The following is a 23014-nucleotide window of genomic DNA, read 5'->3' as shown; positions in this document are numbered from 1 at the left end:
CTAAGAGAATGATTCAAATTATGACGGAATCGACAGTACTTAGCTCATAAGCTTTAATTCTTTCTACCGAGATTTCTACATGCTGGTCCGAAAGCGGTGAAAGACAATTCCACCCAGTCTCTTTAGATGAGAATGCCCAATTTTTTTTATCAGGATTAGGTCTATCTTTATCTAGATTAGGTTTAAGCATTGAAATTATGATTGAGTTATAATTTTGAATACAGGAATGTTTCGTACCACGAATAATTGTTTCAAAAATGACTTTCTATGGCTCTTACGTTAGGAAAGATATAATGTGCAACAATCATTCAGAAAGTTCAATTTTATTTTCGGAAAAAACATTTTGTGGAATTGAAGCATAATAACAAATATACCTAGGTACCACTCTATATAATTAGCGCTTTATTCCTATTATAATAGGAAGTACTATTATAATCAAATAATTTTCTAATTCAGAAAAGAATTTCACTGAAATATTCGGTCTCAAAATGTAGCAAGATTAAGGTTTTGCCTTTTTGTCACAAGTGAGAAGGTCCTTTTGGGAGAATATTTGGCAGATGAAGAGGCATTTTCGATGAAGCCCATCTCCTTCCCTATTATGTGCTGAAAAACATTAATCTATTTCCAAAGATTAAAGTTTCTATGGAAAACAGTAAGATGTTACAATGAAAAATTTTGCAAAAATATTTTAATTTTTTTATAAGCCATTTTTCACACTTTTAATGTAGAGTCCATATTTTCAAATTGATCTTAGAATAATAGATGAGTGTTCCAAGTAAGAAGTTATTGATTTTCATTACGAACCTCATGAAAACAGCTCCTATATTTTTATTTTATTTTTCTGTCATATATTATTATTTAAAAATTCTATTTTTTTTACGGTTCGATATTCGAAACTCGTGTTCAATGGTATTCATCAATAATTTTTATTAAATGTCGAAAACATTTGATTTATCTTTTTTCTAATTTGAAATGAAAAAATATTGAAATCCTTTCGCTGGCTTGGCGCAAGACTATCCTAAATCGATTTCGCAAGAAGTCGAGATAATCGCCGTCAAATCTTCATACTCCTTTCATTTTGGTCAAGTCCATATATTCAAAAATTTTTAAAATGCATGCAATCCTAAGTCCTAGATACGGATATAGGATATTTTCACTACAGTAAAAAAGATTGGGTTGAAGTTAGGATAGTTTGAATTTTTTTCGCTTGACGGACTTAGAGAGAAATACGGACTTATTTTACTGTGACAAACATTTTCTTGCGATTGTTTTCCCCGAATATCTCAATTTGAGAAGAATTGGACTTAGGATAGTCTAGCACCAAGCCATCGTATTATGCTTCATGTTGCACATGCAACATATACATAGAATGCTTGATGATGTTATGATCGTCTGAAATAATCATTTCTATCAAGTGATTTTTCAACTTAATGCTGATCAGTGATGCGACGTTAATTTTTGATATATTTGGATAGATGATTAGTAAAATTCTTTTGATGTATAGCTCAGAGCAAAGGTCAATCAACGATATTTTGTGCTATATTTGTATATCATCTAACAATTTAAGAACAATTCTGAATATGTATTTAAATCTCATTTTTCAACTCACTATGCTATTTGAATGGGTTATTTCATAGAAACAAAGATCTTCGTATAGAATTGCATTTATTGATATTAAGTACACCTATAATTAACAATATACATTTATAATATAAGGGGTTGCAGTTTTTTTACAGGCAAAATTTGTACAGATTATTTCTTCTCATCCTATTCCTGTTATTCCTAAAACGAAACAATTCTCGATTTGGATAATCAGAAGCTTGTCCTTTCGCACCTAAGAAGACTTTTTTCAAGGTCTTCACAAACAATAAATATAAAAACACTGTACTTATTGGCACTTTTTCTTGAAATGAATGTACAATAGGTGGCTTGCAATTTGAAGGACCAGTTAATAATTTACAGTTAAAACATTTTGATTCCACATTCTATAAAACAACAACTCCATTTTCATCCTTATTTACATACAATCATCGTTTTATAAAAATGCACCTAACATTTCAATGTATTGAAGGGAATATTTACATCAAGGTTTGATACAAGATGGCCGATAAAAGGTTGAAAGATATTTGAGAACAAAAAACACTTTTTTTGGCCTTCCTGATTCGAATTTTGTTGGGGCAGACAAAAAACGTGAAACTTAAGTAACATTGCACATATAATCGTGATATTTGGGAAACTCAATCTACGATGAGAAAAAAAAACAATTTTGAAAACTTAACAAATAAATACAACACGATAATCGCTTGTGGACAAGGTAGTTACAATAAGTAAGCAGCCAAAAAATCTCTTGAATTTGAGAGGTTCAAATATTGACCTCTGCATATTTCATCTGTCTAAAATTACCCTGTAAAGTTTCGGGGTGAATTAGGCGACCTAAAATATCGCCTGGAGCACATCTGAGATGTTCGCGCACTGGACTTTCGAAGATAATGCTCGTTCTTCTTTCTATCACCAAGATAATGAAGTACTTTTTACAAATAGTCATCTATGTTATGTACAATTTTGTGGTTTTCATTCTCTAGCTCTCTTGGCTAGAGCCTTTGCCAGCTACCAAACAAGACCCTCGTTGAGCTGCTGTTGGTTATCTGCAAATCCTCCGGAGGTCATGAACTCGGGACTGCCTCCTCTACCTCCGTTACCTTGCATCATCTGGTCTGGAGGCCCCTGTTGCATGAATTGGCCTTGTTCCCCAGGTATGCCGCCGAAATCGCCACCCATGGGCATCGGACCATGGTCCATTGGACCTCCTAGAAGAAGGGAGTAAGTTAACAAATTGAAGAAAGGAAAATTTGTGAATCGAGTATCATAATAGAAAATTCTAAGTACACCTACCTCCTTGCCCGAAAGGCATGCCTTGTCCAGGACCTCCATTGCCAGGATGATGTCCTGGGAAGAAGGGAGCATCGTGCGGATGGAACGGAGGTCCACCGTACCCAAATTCGAATTTTCCATCGAAGTAGGGGAATGGTGGACCGTCTTCGAGACCTCCAGGTGAAAGGTTCATGGGGAATCCTCGCATTTTGCGGGATCCTCCGAAAAAGGGTCCTCTTCCCATTGATGTGAGCTGTTTGAGACGTCGTTCCTTCGACCTCTTGTTTTGAAACCACACCTGTAACAAGGAAAGAAGGGTTTAGTTTATATGTCGAAAAATATCGATGGGATCAATATTGAACCTTGGGGAACACCTCCTAGGAGATAAAATAGAATATGATGTATTACTAGGTTTTTAGATCAAGAATGGAAAAATTATTGTAGGATTTACTTGCGGTCTCTTTTATGTTTTCCCTATGAATAACGAAAATTGATTATAAGCGCTTAAAGGGACTTTCTAATCGAATATTCAGGAACCGCGGAGGCCAGAAGTCGATTCGACCAGAATGTAACATACTGTCGTCAACCACACCCACCCTAGTCGATCAACTAGGGGTGGAAGACAACAATAGGACATGGATATTGTAACAAGTGGTGACACAAAGAGTCGTCGCTGGTAGTGGCCTCATCGCGGATATCCCAGTTAGGTTCCCTGTTATTACAACGAATTATGATTTTATGTGCCATCTGTACACGGAATTGGAAAATTAGTCGGTTAGTCTGCTCCCCTTCTGAACTATTCCAGTCGCATAAATATGTTGGCTTGTTAGGTCAGAAATCGACTTTTGCACGTATTGTTATTGCGGAATAGGGTGGCTTTGGAAGGGAGAATTTTCTACTGTTGATTATTGGCTTTTGGTTTGTAAATTTTGGTACTTTAATAATCTAATGCATTATTTCGAGTAGGGATTCATCAAGCTTGACATTTTAACCAATTACTTGACTTGAAAAACAAGCTCGTGAAAAATTACATACTTGAGCTTGACTTGACTCGATTTTAGATATTTATTGCTTGACTTGATATCAAGCTACTTGATATTACTTGAGTTTGATATGCACGCGTCGCACGGCATAATATATTTCTGCAATCTCTTGCGCGCTTAGACTGAATAAAGGGATTTCTCGAACATTTCTATGAAATCTATTGGTAGATTTCGGTAGTTTCAGAATAGTCATTTATAATACAAGTGCAGAAGGCATTGATATTCTTCCACGAGTTCAAAATTCAAAAACGAGACACGAAGTGGCGAGTTTTGGAATGAACGAGTGGTAGAATGAGCCTTCTGTACGAGTATTATACATTATTTTCTCTAATTCATTGCATTTTCATTGAAATTAATGAAATATTTCCATAAATATAATTTAGTGATTTTTGCATTGAAAAATGTTGGTTGGCAGAACTGATTTCTTTAAGGCAAATTGATGAATTGACAGATAAAGCCGTGGCGAAAAGTTTGGAGTTCCAACATAGAATAATAAAATATAACCATGAAAACTGTGCGTTTCTGATATATTCTCGCACGATTTTGTTCTACAAGATGTGGAAGAATGAACGGAATAACCACAGAATTAGAGAATAGTTATTTATAATACAAGTGCAGAAGGCATTGATATTCTTCCACGAGTTCAAAATTCAAAAACGAGCCACGAAGTGGCGAGTTTTGGAATGAACGAGTGGTAGAATGAGCCTTCTGTACGAGTATTATACATTATTTTCTCTAATTCATTGCATTTTCATTGAAATTAATGAAATATTTCCATAAATATAATTTAGTGCTTTTTGCATTGAAAAATGTTGGTTGGCAGAACTGATTTCTTTAAGGCAAATTGATGAATTGACAGATAAAGCCGTGGCGGAAAGTTCGGAGTGCCAACATAGAATAATAAAATATAACCATGAAAACTGTGCGTTTCTGATATATTCTCGCACGATTTTGTTCTACAAGATGTGGAAGAATGAACGGAAAAACCACAGAATTAGAGAAATATCTTTCCAAACTTGGCCAAAATGGCTAAAAGTTTTTTATTCACTCCAGCATCTTCAGCTCCTGTTGAGAGACAATTTTCCAGAGCTGCTCTTAGAGTTTCGAAAACCTACAATAAGTTAAGCGACGAATTTTCAAGATGCCTCATGTGTCATAAAGTAGTTGAAAAATCAAGCCAAGCCGTGAATCTCTACTGGACAGCGGATTCTCAGAGTTTTGGATTCAAAACAATCCAAAACGTAAACTGTGAAAATTCAATCGAATTTATTTTTTCTCCTCGAACGATTCCAAAAGTTATTCTTTTCGAAATAAAAACCAAAGGACCTGCATTAAACTGTGCCGAGCCTAAAGCATCCATTTCGTTCATAAGTTCTGCACCCACAGTGTTTATCTTGGCTATTCTGCAAATATTCTTGGAATTTGTGCGTTGTACATTGCTATTTCTATTTTGTCGGACAAACCGTTGATTTACATATTTTTAATTACCGTCTATTCCATCATAGCCGTCATTGAAATATTCAGGATACTCGAGGTGAATTGTGCGATAAATTTAGTTATCGTAAATAATTGATAATTGCTAGTGCTGTCATCAATTTTTATGTATTTGAATATTGCTATATTTGTACTTCGCTTGAGATTTTATGGAAAGAAAGGTTAGCTTCGAACGCATGTCTTTTCTATATTATGTTATTTACATTGGTAATTGGAAATTATGTATACTGAGGCTGATAAAGCTTCACGGATGAAATGTTTCCATCGAGTATGGTTTGATAGCCGATGAATTTTTGCTTTGGATGGCAATGGAGAAGCATTCTGTAATCGATTCTGTTATCTAGTGATGTTTGCGAGATCTGCCAAGCATGACTCTCTTATGTTTTGCTCCGTCCTCTCAAAGGACTATCTAATGTCATCGTGTGAGTATCTTGTGAAAGTCAGGTCGTTCATAACTGTGAATTTATTTTAAAAAAAGCTATTGAACCAAGAATATCTATTTACTTTGCCGAAATGTTTTTTCCGATTTTTGATGAGAATATGTTTTCAATGTTGGATTTAGTTGGATTATTAATTTCGAAAAATATCTAATTGAATTGAAGGATGAAGCATTTGAATGTTTGTTGTAGATTGCGAATTATTATAAAAAACTTTAACACATCTTGGTCATTCAGTTCATCTCCGGAACCATTTTAATTAAATGACTAGATCTTGAAATTTGTATAACGAGGTATGGGCATTTTATTGTTTTTATTCTTGTTTTAAACATTAATTAATTTTGTAACAGCCTTGAAAAAGGACTGAATCGTTTCAAAACGTCATAGAAGATAAATAAATATTCTTGTTTAATTTCTGCGACTATAGGTACTCAATTTTTTATTAGGTGTACAACTTTGCTTTCGCCGTTTTGCAATAGATGGTTGTAGGGGTATGTAGAAGTCGAAATAAATAGATCGTAGATGTCATTCAATAAGCTTAGGTATTTGTAAACATAACGCCATCGTAATATTAGTCGATTTGTTTACGCATCATAAAGTTATTCTTGATTAAACATATTGTCAGCTTATGAGCCAAATTCTCGTCATTTGCAGGAGGTATCAATTTTCTGGTTCAGTATGCAAAAATCTGCGGCAGAGGCTCATCGAATGCTCTCAAATACCTAAGCTAATGGTGAAAGAACGTGCCGAGAGTGGTTTCAACGCTTCAAAAACGACAACGACTTCAAAATTTTGACGTCGAAGACCAGTATGGCGCTGAAAGAGAGCAGGTTTTCGAAGATGCAGAATTGGAGGGAATCCTTGATCAAGACTCCTGTCAAACGCAACAAGAATTGGCAGGATAATTGGAAGTGACGCAACAAGCCATTTCAAAACGCCTGAAAGTCATGGAAATGATTCAGAAACAAGGAAATTGGGTGCCGTACGAGTTGAAGCCGAGATATGTTGAACAGTGTTTGTTTGCTTGTAAACAGCTGCTTGCAAGGTAAAGATTGGAGGAATTTCTGCATCGCATTGTGACTGGAGACCAAAAACGGGATCATTACGTAATCCCAAGCGCAGAAAATATTAGGGATATCCTGGCCATGCTTCCACGTCGACGGCCAAACCGTCGTATTCAGTTCCAAGGTCATGCTCAGTATTTGGTGAGACCAGCTCGGCGTAGTGTATTATAAGTTGTTAAAACCGACTCAATCAATAACAGGCGATCGTTATCAAACGCAATCAATGCGTTCGAACCGAGCATTAAAAAAAAAACGGCCGCAATAGAACGAGAGACATGATAAAGAGATTTTACAGCATGATAATGTTCGACCCCATGTTGCGGAAGTGATCAAGTCATACTAGGAAACGTTGAAATGGGAAGTCCTACCCCGCACGCCGTATTCTCCAGACGTTGCTTTCTTGCTGATAGGTCTTTTGAAAAAGTAAGAAATTGGATCGATTCGTGGATCAAAAGATGACCAGTTTTTTCAAAGCGGGATTCTTAGGCTGCCCGAAAGATGGGAGAATTGAATCATCAGTGTATTACCAGTTTTGTACAATAAAGCCTCGAATTTCGGAAGAAAAAACGGCGGAAGCAACGTTGTACGCTTATGGAAAAAAAAAACAAATTTTATTCAATTTTGTTCATCATTTATATCTAGCAACTTAAAAAGAATTATTCTCTTTAGGTCTTTAAGGTACCGCCGTCTTCCCATCAAGGTCACAGCCGTCTTATAAAATTTTTCGCGGAATAAAACCCGCCATAAGTCGCCGACGTCCGTATCGTCCGTGACGTTTATATTTCGCGTCGGAGAAGTAGACGCTCATAAACGACGTCAGGTCTCCCTAACACCTGAACGAATAAAATACCTATAAAGTCGTAAAACAGATATTAAAAATAATATTTATATATGTGGAAAAGGACCGCCGCCCGACTTAACGGGCGTAGGTGACTTGTTTATTGCGACCGCCGTCGTTCGAAAAACTCGGAAGGCCATGAATCGGCCCGTAATCCGTGCGCGCACAGCATTAGCGCGTTGTTTTTCGACAGCCAAACCCGCGCCCGCAAGTAAATTATCCGGCTCGTAAAAACGGGCCGTAAATCCCGAGGGAATGGACGCGCGGGACGACGGGATCGGCTGTTTTTGGGAAAAAATATCGCCGATAAATTTTTTTTTCGGTCGGAGAGGTTTTCGGCCCAAGTCGTAAAGGGGTCGTTTGACGGTCGCCGCCGGTGGTGGGCCGTGTGAAATGCCCTTAGTGTCGCGCAATGCGGAAAATTTCGATGAATAATCGAACAGAACCATGAAGAACACCGATATTATATTATGCCGAAAAACTTACGAGAATGGGATGAAAGACGAAATGAGTATATTAGTCATACATAACCTTAGAGTAATAAACATAGATAGAGGGAGCATATGTCATTTTTAGTAAACAAATTTTATCCCCAACGTTAACTATCAAATTTGACATGAAGCGCGCGGAAATGAAAACATATCAGTGATACGGTATTTCACTCAATTCGCGAGTTTCTTGGTAGGTTTTTTTCGCGAATATTTCGAAAATATATCAGTGCTTTGTACAAATGACATTTTTTTGCGAAAAACGATGTTACCAATTTTTTTTTCTTTTTCATTCGCAAATTGAAAATACTTACTTTCTTCCAAGTAGATTATTTTTAAAGGAAATTATGTGAAAACCACATAAAAAACGGTGATTTTTGACAAGAAGTCTCTAATTTTGCTTTGAACTGAGCAATCATGTGTTGGTTTTCCCTCTTAAATCTTATTGTTATCGTAATTTTGAGTTGAAATATTATGTAAAAAAATATTGTGTAGAAATTTCAGGGTTTTCTTTCTAAGTAATGAAAGAATCGAATGATGATGCTGTTAAAATTAAATTTTTTTCTTTGGTTGCAATATTTCGAAAGTTCCAAATTTCTCTAATTTACATGTAGCAGGTAGTCATTTAATATGTGCAGAATAAAAATTGAAAGGCATATTGCTTTGAAGTGCCCATAGTCGATATTCTAACTTACATCCAACTAGAGAACGTTAAACCATTCATAACTTGACATTTTTCAAATCAAATAATTATTGTAGAACCAACTATATGTGCATTAATATTTATTTTAGACATAAATGTGTAATGCAGCGTAGTGTTGCGTTTTTGAATTATGTTACTGTCCTTATTTTTATAATTTAAATCAACTGACCTTGGGATATGATATTTTTGTTTTATTTTCAGAAATTCATTTTATCTGAATATAAGTGGGTTCATAATGTATAATAGAAGGAAAATATTTTTCCCTATTTCAGTATCATAATGAGTTCATTACAGTACTAAAAACAGTGCTATAAGGAACTCATTACAGAATTGTTTTCAGTTATATTTTTCGTTTGGTGGCTGTCTACACTGACTTCCGATCCTAACAAATTTCAACACACGTCAATTGTCAATATAATTTGGATATAGTGAAATGATTTGCAACATAATTCGCAATTTCGTCAAACATAACTCACGAACTCAATACGAAATTATAAATTATTTCAAAATTGGAAACTTACAATTCAAATCCCTTTTGGTAACAATCAAAACAACTGCCAAGATACAATACAAAAGTCGCTAAGATGTATAATCTGAATTTTCAATCAAATTTCGACATAATTCCACAAAACTAATAGAGAAAATATCGTGTAATACCCGTTGCAGAATGCATTTCCAACACTGATGCGTTCGAAAACTCGCACCTTCGTTGGTCGTTTTCGAATTTCGCATTCGTGTTGGAATAGGAACCCATTCTGCAACTTGTTTTAGAATATAGATACTTTATTAATTTTCAATTTTTGTTGCAGGATTGTTTATTAAGAAATAAACTTTGTTTCAATACAAACATCAAGATTGAAGTTATTCAGAAAGAAATATTGTTATAAATATCAAAAGGTTAACCCTAAGAGAACTATTTCTTACTCCTGAAAATGTCCAGCTGGTAGATACGTTAAAATTTATGAAATATAGAACCATACGCCCCCAACCTCATAATAATTAATCATCTAACCTTCATCATCTCGAACATGTCCGTTAAAAATACCGAATTCGTTCAACCTCAAACCTCCGAATTCCTAGGAAACCCAACATAAATGCCAATTCGCTGATGTCCAAGTCCCAAACTTCGCATATATCAACTCCAATTTTTTTTTCTTTATAATTACATGTTTCGTAGCTGCTGGGCCTCATCTGATTAATTGTCCAGATCTGGAGGGCTTTTCTTCAACTGGTTAATTATAGGGATGTTAATGAAGTGGGAACATAGTATTTTTTCGGAATATTTCACTTACATCGACCCCCGGGGGTACTTGCGTGCCTCAAATATGGGGTTGCGAGGAACAATTAGTCGATTAAGGCGCTAAACGAAAGAGATAACCTGGAATTATGTTTTGAAGAGGCTGGAAGTGGTGATCATTTATTGAGTTGCTGACTAATCGAGTATTTCAAGATGGATAACTTGATGACATATTGTATCAGTGTTTAGACAAGAAATCTTATTCCTTCCTGAAATACAATGCGGAAGTCAGGACTGATTATGATAAGTTGAGTATGCAACGAAACTGAAATTATTCTGAAGAATTTTTGACAGTTCTAACAACCAATCAAATTTTGTCATTTTGTGTCATATGAAATAATTTCACCCAATCATGTCAACATTACACTGATAATCGCATACAGTGCAATTATCAATCACTATCACTACACAATTGAGTTTGACAACTTCATTCCAAATGAATTTCAAAACGTCACGTTTTGGCTATGCGAATGTTCAAAGTTAAACATAGATATAGGGAGCATATGCCATTTTCAGCAAGCAAATTTTGTCCCCAACATATCTATCAAGCTATCAAATTTGACACGAAGCGCGCGAAAATGAAAACATATCAGTTTTACAATATTTTACTCAATTCGCGAGTTTCTCCACAAAGAACGCACTTTTTAAGTCCCATAGTGAATCAACGTTTCATATTACCTCAAAATATATTGAAATAAATACCTAAATATATCAAAAATTCAAAAAACAAACTTCAACCGCGCTGAACGACGTGAAACAACCGATGACACTAGGAGAGCAAAAGTTGCGAAACCTTGGATTTCAGCAGGTAGTTACAGAAAATAATAAATATTCTGCTTATTATAAATTCGGCAATTAGGAAAAATTCGGATTCCAAATACTCAAATTTGCATATTTAATCGGAAATCACTCAAATTAATATATTTCATTCATTTTAATATGCATTCATAACAATATAGTATAATTGTGGATTTGAAAATAAATCACAATCCGACAACGTAATCTAACCATGTTTGGACATTGCGTGTACTCCCCCTACCGATGTTTATGTGGTTCAAAGTATAACAAAGTATTCCCAGAAATACAACATACAGTCACTAATACATGAGATGCCCACGATGCAATGGTAATAGATCATTTATAGTAGAGAACAGCAACGTATCTAATGTTAGTTTCGGAGTCATGAATTTTTCAATGTTCTTATTAGAATATAATGCTGATATTATCAGTTCCATTACTTTTTTCTTCAGTTCTTCAGTACTTCAGTTCTTTGAGATAGAAGGAAATAGTAATCCATTGCGATACATTTGCAGTGTTTTTCTAATCCTGGCTGCTTTTAGCAGTAAAATCTACTAAGATAATAATTTATCAGTTAAAATATCACAAGAGCATAGACAATATTCGATTATACACCGATTCACGAGACCTACGATTCGCGAAACATCACGAGAGCCAGTTCGAGTGGTGTTTCGCGAACTACGTCGAGTGAAGTGGTTCGTATAATCGAAATATATTGTCTATGCTCGAGTTGGTATTAGTTACGATTATATAACGAATAATTTCAATAAGTATAACCAAAGCACTGCATTTTGATTATTCAATGCCATTTCATTGAGCTTGACTCTTATTTTTTGGCGAACGTCCAAGAATGTTACTATGGAAATGATCACAATATGGCAGGAGGCGAAACACCAAAACGATTATACCACGTCGTCAAGTAGTATATTCACTTGTCAATAATTATTATTATTACGGATTCTATTGATTCATCATAACACGAGTTATATAATCATTTGAATATACTTCTCTCAACTCATTTGTTCTCTTTTTATTCGTAGATTCTCACCGGATACCCCCCGTACGTTTAAAATCGTGAGATTTCCATTCCACTTTTCCTAATCATGTCAACGGTTAGTTTCGGGCTATTAAATGCCGGATATTTCAGCGTTATTTTCGAGACCGAACCCGTCCGTCGTTCGGGCAGGACCACACCCAGAGGATGCGCTTTATTTCACTTGAAATACAGGCGGACAAGACGCTCTAAATGAGACGGGGCTCCGGCTCAAGACGAGCGCGTTTGATCCGCATTCATCTCGATGTGATTTAGGTCGTCAACGTGAAGAAGGATTACGCCTCGGCAAGTTCTCACTTCGATTCGTCACTCTGTAGGCAACTTGAATCTTTCGACTTTTTCAGTGGAGTATTATTGCGCACTCTGTGCATTTATGCTGCATTAAAAACAAAGTTCATTATTATTATTCCGGAAAAAAGAAACATTTGACAACAATATGAATACCACCATAAACATCGACCATATCATAAAATCCTTGCACACCAAAATCCATAAGATAAATGATGTTAGAGATTCATGGCTTGACTTCATATTCGGGCAACTTGACTTGGCTTGACTTTGAAACCACGTAAAATTCAAGTCAAGTAGTAGTTTTTCAATGTCAAGTTTTTATTTATCAAGTACATTCTATCAAGTTACTTGATTTTCAGCAGTTTCATTGTGTAGTGTGCACATAAAAAAAAACACTTTTATTCATGAAACTTCAACTATCAAATTTGACATGATTCGCGAGGAAATGAAAACATATCAGTTATACAATATTTCACTCAATTCTCGAGTTTCTCCACAAAGAAAGCACTACTTGTGTCCCATAGTGAATCAACGTTACGTATTAACTCAAAATATATTGAAATAAATACCTAAATATATCAGAAATTCAGAAAACAAACTCCAAGCGCGTCAAAGACGTCAAACAACCGATGACACTAGGAGAGCAAAAGTTACCAAACCTTGAATTCGGCAATTAGAAAAAATATAGGATTCCAAATATTCAAATTTGCATATTCAATCGGGAATCACTCAAATGAATATATTTCATTCAAAATAATATACATTCATAACGATATCGTTAAATTGTGGATTTGAAAATATATAACAATCCGACAACGTAATCTAACAAGTACAAGTAAAAATCGCGTATATTCTCTCTATCTATGTTTATTACTCTATGACTTTAACCCTCGACGCAACAACCGGATAGATTCCGATTTCGAGAAAAACCGAGCGTCTAATAACGGTAATTAAAAATGACACAACCGCGCCGAGCTGATTCTGTCATTTTAACCGCCGACATTGAAATCCTTCTCGATCAGCGTTATAATTCCATTTCGTTACTTCGTATACCGCTATTAAAAAGCGTCCGTGACGATGCACCGTTCGCAGAACTGTCCAAGGTCCTTCCTGATCGTTCCACGTACCTTGCAGCGACCCTGCATGCCGCTAGAAGCGTGAAAGCCACCGCTTTTTTGCGGAAAATGGCCTTTTTTTTCGAGAGTAGCGAACTTAAACGATCACGTATTCCGTTTATGCGGTTTCCTATCAACCTCACGCTTTTTCAGCTGGATATTGGCTGGAACCGCACTTTCTAAGACGTAGTGTCACGTTTTTCCATGGTTTGGTTTCGATATCTGGGACATATGTTGGGTTTGCAGCGACAAACCAAGCTCACATTGTTCGAATTGATTACAGTTGGTAGGAAAAAAGAATTGGATAGACTATTCGTTTACTAAACCCATTGGAAAAATTATGAGGTCTGATGCTGTCCTATCATTTCATCTTCTATTATATTCACAGGGTTTTCCAATGAGATCCATTTTGATATTGAAAAAAAAAAACGAGTATATTTTAAGAGCAATGTATATTTCATTGTGAAGGGGAAGGTATGCCATTAATGATATCAGCCATGGCTACGGGCGCTGCGACAGCACCATTAGAGATTCACGGCTTGGCTTGGTTTTCAAGCTACATGGCTTGAGCTTGACATGATTTCAAGTCAAGCTGAGACACATGAGGCATCTTATGGATTTGTCGCCTAACCTATTGCAGGTTTTTGTTACTGTAGCAGCTCTGGAAATTTGTCTTTCAACAGGAGTTGAAGATGCTGGCGTTGATGAAAAAATCCTTGGGTATTTTGGCCAAATTTGGAAAGATATTTCTGAAATTACCAAAATTTACCAATAGATTTAATAAAAATGTGTGAAAACTACTAATAAAGTGACACTGGCGAATGCTTCAGTCTCTGGGGAATCCCCTTATTTAGTCTTAGCGCGCACGAGATTGCAAAAATATACGCCGTGCGACGCGTGCATATCAAGCTCAAGTAATATCAAGTAGCTTGATATCAAGTCAGGCAATAAATATCTAAAATCAAGTAAGTCAAGCAAATATGTAATTTTTCACGAGCTTGAATTTTAAGTCAAGTAGGTGGTTAGTTAAAATGTCAAGCTACTTGGCTTGATGAATCTCTAAGCACCATATCCTTTTAATGACATTTTTCATAATCAATTCGCTCATTTGCAGTTGCAAGTTGATTCACGATGACCCAAAATTGCTTTTGTTTCTCGAACAGTGACTGCACTTTTTTTGTAGTGAATTTTAACAATTTCAACACGTTGTTGAAGCATGTAGGTAACGTTCATTTTTAGTAATGGCATAGTTTTCGCTTGTCAAATGTTAAAAGCTGACAGTTTCGAAAGTTACAGTTGTCAACCTGTTATTGGAATACCCTTCAGTGAAATCTTCAAACTAAAATCATTATAAATGACGCTGTGGCTTTTGAAATATGCTTTACCGAGGTTCAGTAACACTTTGCTGGTATTATAATACATACCATGAACTTGTGTATAGCAGCTGTTTTCAAAAGCTGTTTAGTTCAGATGGAAAGGTCAACCTGTGAGCAACCTGTTCTGGGTTTTGTTCAAAATATTTTTCCCTATTAGTTCATTGTATTTTTAAAATAGTCTTTCTCGATTCTCTTGCACATTTCGTAATATTCCCCAACCCGCACATTCTATTCCGCTCCAAAGCTCCAGCGTTAATTGACACATCCATCATCTCCATACGGCGTCGGAAGCTGGTGTTCGAATTAACTCCAGTCGACGTCTAGGCGTCGGCGACGCAGTTCCTTTACAAATTGGACCTCACAGCATCCGAGTCCTGGACCAAATTGAAATGCGGGAAAGGCGTGCAACCACATACCAAGACGGGTCAATTAGAACAACATGAAAGAAGGGATTCAATGAGAGAGTCGAAGCGTTATTTGCTAGACTTTGAAAGCTTTAGCTTAAGGTAATAATTGCCTTATTTGCATAGGTGGAAAAGTGGCGAAAGGAACCGACATCGGATGAGGTATAAAGAAGGAATCTATTAGATTTTAGAACCTGTCTCTTGCTTAATAGCTCGACGCCAAAACTGTAATTCAGACGAAATGTTTATTCGAAAGTTTAGCTATTGAAGCAACAAGAAGTAATTCAATTTGACAAGAAGTCTTTTAATATACCGGTTTTATTCTGCAAAAATTGAAGTAGTTACGGTTGCAGCAGCTCTCATAGATGATTGCCGCTTGGTGAGAGCTAAAAAGAGACTAAAGTCAATACGAGTGAAGACCAAGAGTTTGTCTATGTAGCATTCGGTATTCATTTCTCATATAATTTTGTAATGGTATTTTTTTGCTTGTGAACAGCTGCTTGCAAGGCAAAGACGGGATTTCTGCATCGCATTGTGATTGAAGAAAAAAATGGGTTCATTACGATCATCCCAAGCGCAGAAAATCATGCTCAATATTTGGTGGGACCAGCTCGACGTTGTGTATTATGAGTTGTTAACATCATATAACCATCATATTGCAGATTCAATTAATGCAAATAAATGAAGAAATCACAAATAGCATAAGTCGATATTATTTTTCCCCACAACACATTCCATGGCCGAAATACCGTCGATGTTAAGAATTCGAGGACTCCATGAAAATAATCAAGAATCTCTTAGCCCATTTGTTCTCGGCTTGGCGACAATATGTCATGTTGAAGAATTTGTGGCTCCCCCTGCATATTTTCGACGACGTCTTCATCATACCGCGACACGCTTTCAGACGTGGGTCCTCTCCATGCGTCAACAACGCATTCCAAAGTTAATTATCAATCCAGAAAGAATTCCTGCTATCCCAATTGCTACAGAGATTTCTCGAGGATTAGGGGCGCTGACATTCCCTGATTGAAATTTTTTTTCACCCATTCTGTTTGTTGTGTATGTAGGAATACTTGTATTCAACTTGAGAACGGATAACATCCATTTTCAGTTCACGTTTTTGTGATTCAATTTTCACGATACTATAATTCGTTTAGAGTTTGTTAATAATTATTATATTATGTCAAAAACTATTATTTCCTATATATATGACCTAGGACTTTGATGTAAAATATACGTGTTTTCAATGTCATCAGCAAACGAATGTGTCGTCTTAATTTTCAATAAATTAATTTTTTAATTTGTTTTTGAGATTATTTCTCTTCAGATTTGGATATTCCTGTCGGGCAGGAAGGAGCAAAGGAACCGGTTTTTGTAGCAAATTTCATACAAAAATACTCGTTTTTTCCTAAAAATGCCCTGGACGGTAATTAGAGATTAACGGCTTGGCTTGATTTCAATTCAAGTAGTAGTTTTTCAATCTCAACCAAGTATTTATTTCGCAAGTACTTGAATCATATCGAGGTACTTGATTTTTAGCAATTTCATTGTGTAGTGTCACATCAATAATAAAATGATGAAATGATAAGGAACCCTGCAAAAACACACTGTTATTTATTAAACTTATTGTATAAAAAAACCGAAAATATCAACTGTTTTGAAATAGAAACAAAAAATAAATTAGTATAAATCATAATATTATGAAAAATAATAAAAAAATAAAGTTTTTTTAAATTGAGAAACCTCCAGGCTTCGTTTGATTTCATAAGCTTCCATCCTGGATCTAAGACACATGAGGCATCATATAGATTTGTTTCCTAACCTATTGCGGGTTTTTGTAACTGTAAGAGCAGCTCTGGAAAATTGTCTTTCAACAGGAGCTGAAGATGATGACGTTGATAAAAAATCCTTGGCCATTTTGGCCAAGTTTCGAAAGATATTTCTTAAACTACCAAAATTCACAAATAGATTTCATAGAAATGTGAGAAAACTACTAATAAAGGCACACTGGTGAATGCTTCAGTCTCTAGGCGCTCGGGGAATCCCCTTATTTAGTCTAAGCGCGCACTAGATTGCAGAAATATATGCCGTGTGACGCGTGCATATCAAGCTCATGTAAAATCAAGTAGCTTGATATCCAGTCGAGCAATAAATATCTAAAATCTTCAAGAACTTGGTTAAAATGTCAAGCTACTTGGCTTGATGAATCCCTAACGGTAATACACGGATTTTTTGTATTCGATCATTGGATTCTAGATTTTACACATTTATTAAAAATTCATCATTAGAAATGATAAACTGAAGCATTGGAAACCAAGCCATTGAAAAATAATATTTTTTCATTCTTTGGTGAAGTGCAACGTAAAATTTGTATCACGTTGGTAGAGGTTATAGAGTATTATTCTTTTGCACTGAGCTTTGATTTTTAACGAAACTCCTTTGGTTATGTGACATTTACACAACTTTATTCCTAAAATATTCTCAAGTTCCGTTAAGTGACTCTTCAAAAGTCTCCAGCCCGGTCGGAACACAAAGAATCAACACATTAAAATCCTCAATATTTCAACCTGCGTCTTCTAACCAATAAAGTCTCGTAACATGCCCCATAAACACCCCTTAATGGACTTTCCGAGCGCGGTCGCGACCCAGAACATCGGACAAAGGAACCACGAATTCTAACTAGACACATTACAAGTTGTTCTCCATTCTTTTCGGGCCCGCGTGTTTATACGAGACCTTACACGACCCCCCGGGGGGGCTTTGTGGTGCCGACGCACGGTGTGGCACCCCGCCGCCACGGTCCTGGACGCTGCAGGCGCCCCTTACCCTGCCCACGCTCGATCGACCTCTGCCTAGACCCAATCTTCGATTGTGTTGGTTAGTGGATCTTTGGAAGATGCAAATTTTATTATTTAACAGGGAACACCACCACTCTAAACAAAATTAGAGATATTTCGGTTTTCATATAATTTCCTTTAACAATAATCTACATAAAAGAGAGTAAATATTTTTAATTTGCGATAAAAAAAATAAAGAAAAAATTTTGGTAACTTTTCTTTTTTCAACAGAAAAAAGCACTGATATATTTTAAAAATATTAGTGAAAAAAAGCTACCAAAAATCATTACAAAAGAGGTAAAATTAAAATTTCGTGAAAATTATCGTACAGTGTACAGTCGTACATATTTGCTTCGAAAAAAGAAAGAAGATGAAGTGGATGTACAACTTCGTACACCGTAAAAAGTTTGGTCATCGCAGGAGCGCCAGAGGGGAAATGAATGGGTACCAAAATTGGACTGATACGCGGAAAACCACGTGGTGGTACTCCCTCTTAAGCATTGGGAATTAAGGATTCTTCAAATCGAGTAGCTTGATATTTCAATCAATTACTTGACTTGAAAATCAAGCTCTTCACAAGTCAAATACTTGATTCTTCTTTTGACTTGATTTAAGATATTTATTGCTTGTCTTGATATCAAGCTACTTGATATTCCTGAGCAAGATACTCACGAGTCTCACGGGATTTATTTCAGCAAGCTCGTGCGCGCTTAGACAAAATAATCATCTTCAAAGGCTAAATACAGTGAGTTTGAAATCAATCTCCTAAGTTTATTTAGAAAATCTCCTCTAAATCGAGCAAATGAAATGGCTTGGAGTTATAAAATAGACAAATTCCTGACTGAACCACGTGCTGACAGTTTTGAAAATATTTTAGAATTGTGAAAGAGACACGAAAACGTTTTTCCAAACTTTGCTAAAATGGACAAAACATTTTTATCAACACCAGCAACTGTAGCTCCTGTAAAAAGACAATTTTCTAGAGCTGCTCTGACAGTTAAAAAAACCAGCGATAGATTAGGCGAAAAATTTATAAGATGCCTCATGTGTCTTAGAACCTGGATGAAAAATGATGTAATCAAAGAGTCCTTGAAGATTTCTCAATATTAAGAAACTATATTTTTTTGAATACTTTATATTTTAAACATCAAGTTTCATAAATGAAAATGTGTTTTGTAAGGTTTCCTCTCATTTTATCATTTTTTTTATTGATATGTACACTATACAATAAAACTGCTAAAAGTTAAGTAGCTTGATGGAATGTACCTGATTTTTCAAGTACTTTACTTGATATTCAAGTTACTTGACTACTACTTGACTTGATTTCAAGTCAAGTTCAAAGTCTTAATAAATACTCGACTTGAAATTGAAAAACTACTACTCAAATTGATTTCAAGTCAAGATCAAGTCAAATAAGTTTTTCAATTTCAAGTAAAGTATTTATTATGAATTGAACTTGACTTGAAATCAAGTCAAGTAACTTGAATCAAGTAAAGCCATGCATATCTAAAGGGGAATATCTCAATTCGATGAAAATAGGTTGAAATAGCCATCTACGCAACTGTCGAATAACTAAATGATTATTCCATATTCAAAAATTGATCTAGCCTCGACAGCATAGGTCCAAAATTAGATATTGATATTTACCTGTATGACCCTCATAGGAAGACCTGTCTCCTTAGCCAGTTGCTCTCGTATATGCCTCGTCGGTTTGGGCGTCTGTGAAAAGGCAGTTTTCAAAATCTCCAGCTGTTTCGCCTTTATCGTCGTTCTTGGTCCTCTTCGTTTGGACCCTGCACTACTGTCGTCTGGACTCTTGTTCTCCGTCTGGGAATCCCGAGTCTCGGGGTCGCCGTCCAGAGAATTTTGGTCTTCGGAGTCGTCTTGGCCAGTCTTTGAGTCCTGCAAATGAATTGGTTTGATTAGACTTGGATCTTGGAAAACAATTCGAGAAAGCTTATCCGATGTTTATGAAAATTGATATTTTTGGATTTTGTAGTGAGTATGTGTTTTTGGTTGAATCGATCAACTGTAATTCTATTAAATTGGGATAATGAAACACCGGATTTCTTAACTAATATATTGAATTTGGCTGTATAAGTTATGTGTTTACAAGGTAACAGCTACGAGCGTACTGAATGATTGTACCCCGATTTCCTGGGGATGTTAAGCATCGCTTTGGATTTTGCATACCAAAGCACAATCCAAGTCCCTGATTGGTCCACGTCTTCATTCCTTGCCCTTAGATGTGACTTCAGGATGACCATATGTAGCGCCAATGTGGCGCCAAGGATGTTCCTATTCTATTTTTAGCCCTCGCTGTACCTGCTGGGGTTGATTTTTCGACCTAAATGCGTATCTCTGAATATTCAACTGCCCGTAAGGTTTGTGTGAAATTCACTCGACGCAACAGTATGTTAATCGAAATTTCAGTTCTGTCAGGTGCGTATTATTCATGACGTGAAATTTTACTTGAATAATCAATATGGTCAGTCCAACAATCTGCTGTTAAGCACCAGACCTAAAAAAATCGCTGACACTTAACAAGAGACTATTCAGAGTTAAGAGTAAGGGGAGATCTTTGCTTCAATACAAGTTCGATACATTCCGTCTTTTAACGTTTAACATAGGCCTGTCTTTCTTGGTGGTCAGCCACCAAGACTTTTCAACTATAATTTCACAGAGATCAACGAGCTCGTCTACACTATTTGTTTTTACAACTAACTACAATTTTCTTCTGCTATAATATAATCGAGGTTTTATACACATTATAAAAATCAACTGACCCAGGACAGAACCTTGAGTAACTTCAAGGTACAATTCGAAGTGGGCAGCGTCAGTATTTTTATGGAGTAACGATGCTTCATTGGTTTTTAAGTTTGCTTGGAGTTAATATAACTTTTTTAAGTAATTACTTGCAATCTTTATTATTAGTAATATCCAACTTTTTGAAGGGGCATTATTTGTAGTCCTATGATCTAATGGACTGTCGATAGAATTTGTGATGATTTCTTGAAAAAGTTGATGAGGTTTTCATGTGAAATATTTCTATATGTTATAGGTATATTTTTGACCAACTTATCTAGTTTTCGGCTTAGAAATGAAAATACGGTCAGATTTCGACAAATCGGTCGTGAAACTCTGAATGCTCGCAGAGACGTTCGAAGCGGTTCCAACGTTGATGAATGGTCCTTCGAACGGGGATTCGGGCCGTTCCGCCCCCGGGGATTGCGTTTTACGTTCGGTCTGGCCTCATTTTTTTCTTTTTTTTCGAATCCAGGACCAGTCGAAAGGAGCTGGGCCTGTGTGTGTGTGAACCGATCGAATTTCTGTCACAGGTTCCGTTCTTGATTTATACCGGGGTCTGAGGCTTATGTCGATCGACTTTCGCAGCCGAATAAAAAGGGACACCGGGTGTATTATAAGGTGTCCCATTTCGCTTGACGAATTGCGGGCGAGGTTTTGACGGTGCATGAAATTTTATACAAGTCTTGATGAAGGCCAAATGGCATAACTGTGGTTGCGAGTATTTTTGTGGTTTTTGGTGTTTTTAAGAGCACGGGAACTTCAAATAATAATACAAGACAGAAATATTCTTGAAATGAATTTTTTATTCTTATAATCTGTGTTTAGCTGTTTTGCAAAAAAAATTTTTTACAAATTCCTTTTTTTCACAGACTTTTGTTTATAAAAAACAATGCTTTATATTTGACTGCCTAAATTTCTTAAATATTTCATAAGTGTTAAAATATGTATAAACTTTTTTTAGGTTTTTTTTTTCTTACCTGACCAATGGATCCGCTTATGTCAGAGTGTGGTAGAGAGTTATTATTCGTCTCTCCAGGTGCTGGTGGTAGCGACCCGTGGAGGGATGTGTGATGTTTCAATATCGAGGAAGCTGTGCTGTTGTCATCATCATCTTCGTCTTCCGACGCCGATCCCATGAGTGAATCTGTGGAAGAAAAAAAGATTTGAAAATTGCAGAGTTGTTTCTTAATTTTTTTCACTGAACGAGTCATGGCTACAAATTTATAATTCGTTTCGCAAGTAAGAACTCTTTTTTTATGTTTTGAATCAATAAAACTTCTGATCATAATAAAATTTTCATTTCAGTAGGTCCTTGACACCTCTTCCACTCTTCTTGGTTACTCGCAAATGACATTCAAAGGGAAAAATAAAAATTTACGTCGAACAACGAAATATATTAAAATGTGTCATAAATTCGATATAATCTTTATTGATCTCAGACTACCACGTTGCAGAAAAATATTAGGTATCCAACTCCGCTTCCTCCATTTCGCAATAGATGGCTGTAGCGGGTAGACGTCATACAATAAGCTTAGGTATTCGTCAATATAACGTCATCGAAGTATCAGTCGCTTTGTGTCTGCATCATGAAGTTATTCTCGATTGAACATGTCAAGCTACGAGCCAAATTCTCATTTGCGGGAGGTTTTAATTTTTTGCTTTAATTCGAAGAAATCTGCGGCTGAGCTTCATCGAATGCTCTCAAATACCTATGGTGAGGCCGCTATTACCGCAAGAACGTGCCGAAAGTGGTTTCAACGCTTCAACAGCTTGATTTTGACGTCGAAGATCAACATGGCGGTGGAAGAGATAAGGTTTTCGAAAATGCAGAATTGAAGGCATTACTTGATCAAGACTCGTGACAAACACAACAAGAACTGGCAGGCTCTTTGGAAGTGACGCAACAAGCCATTTCAAAAGGCCTGAAACTCATGGGAATGATTCAGAAACAAGAAAATTGGGCTCCATGCGGTTTGAAGCCAAGAGATGTTGAACGGCATTTGTTTGCTTGTGAACAGCTGCTTGCAAGGCAAAGATGGAAAAAACGGCGGAAGCAAAGTTGCATGTCTATGTTAGTTGAAAAAATTATCTTACTG

The 23014-nt window shown here is 36.1% G+C and overlaps 1 protein-coding gene across 5 annotated transcripts in view; it reads right to left on the bottom strand.

Moving 5' to 3' along the window:
* Positions 1-1648: 1648 nt before the first annotated feature.
* Positions 1649-23014, bottom strand: part of LOC123676546 (LIM/homeobox protein Lhx1) — a 94254-nt gene continuing 72888 nt past the window's right edge. For all 5 annotated transcript variants that reach the window (XM_045612497.1, XM_045612498.1, XM_045612496.1 and 2 more), the window contains 4 exons: positions 21896-22062; positions 19758-20012; positions 2893-3169; positions 1649-2807 (listed from right to left, as the gene is read on the bottom strand). In XM_045612497.1, the coding sequence (XP_045468453.1) occupies positions 2608-2807; positions 2893-3169; positions 19758-20012; positions 21896-22062 (899 nt within the window). In that variant the 3' untranslated portion in view covers positions 1649-2607. The remainder of the gene's footprint in view (positions 2808-2892; positions 3170-19757; positions 20013-21895; positions 22063-23014) is intronic.

The sequence above is a fragment of the Harmonia axyridis genome, chromosome 3, assembly GCF_914767665.1.
Source record: "Harmonia axyridis chromosome 3, icHarAxyr1.1, whole genome shotgun sequence".
NCBI lineage: Eukaryota > Metazoa > Arthropoda > Insecta > Coleoptera > Coccinellidae > Harmonia > Harmonia axyridis.
Note: the sequence above shows the minus strand (reverse complement) of the source record. Positions and strands in the feature narration are given on the sequence as shown.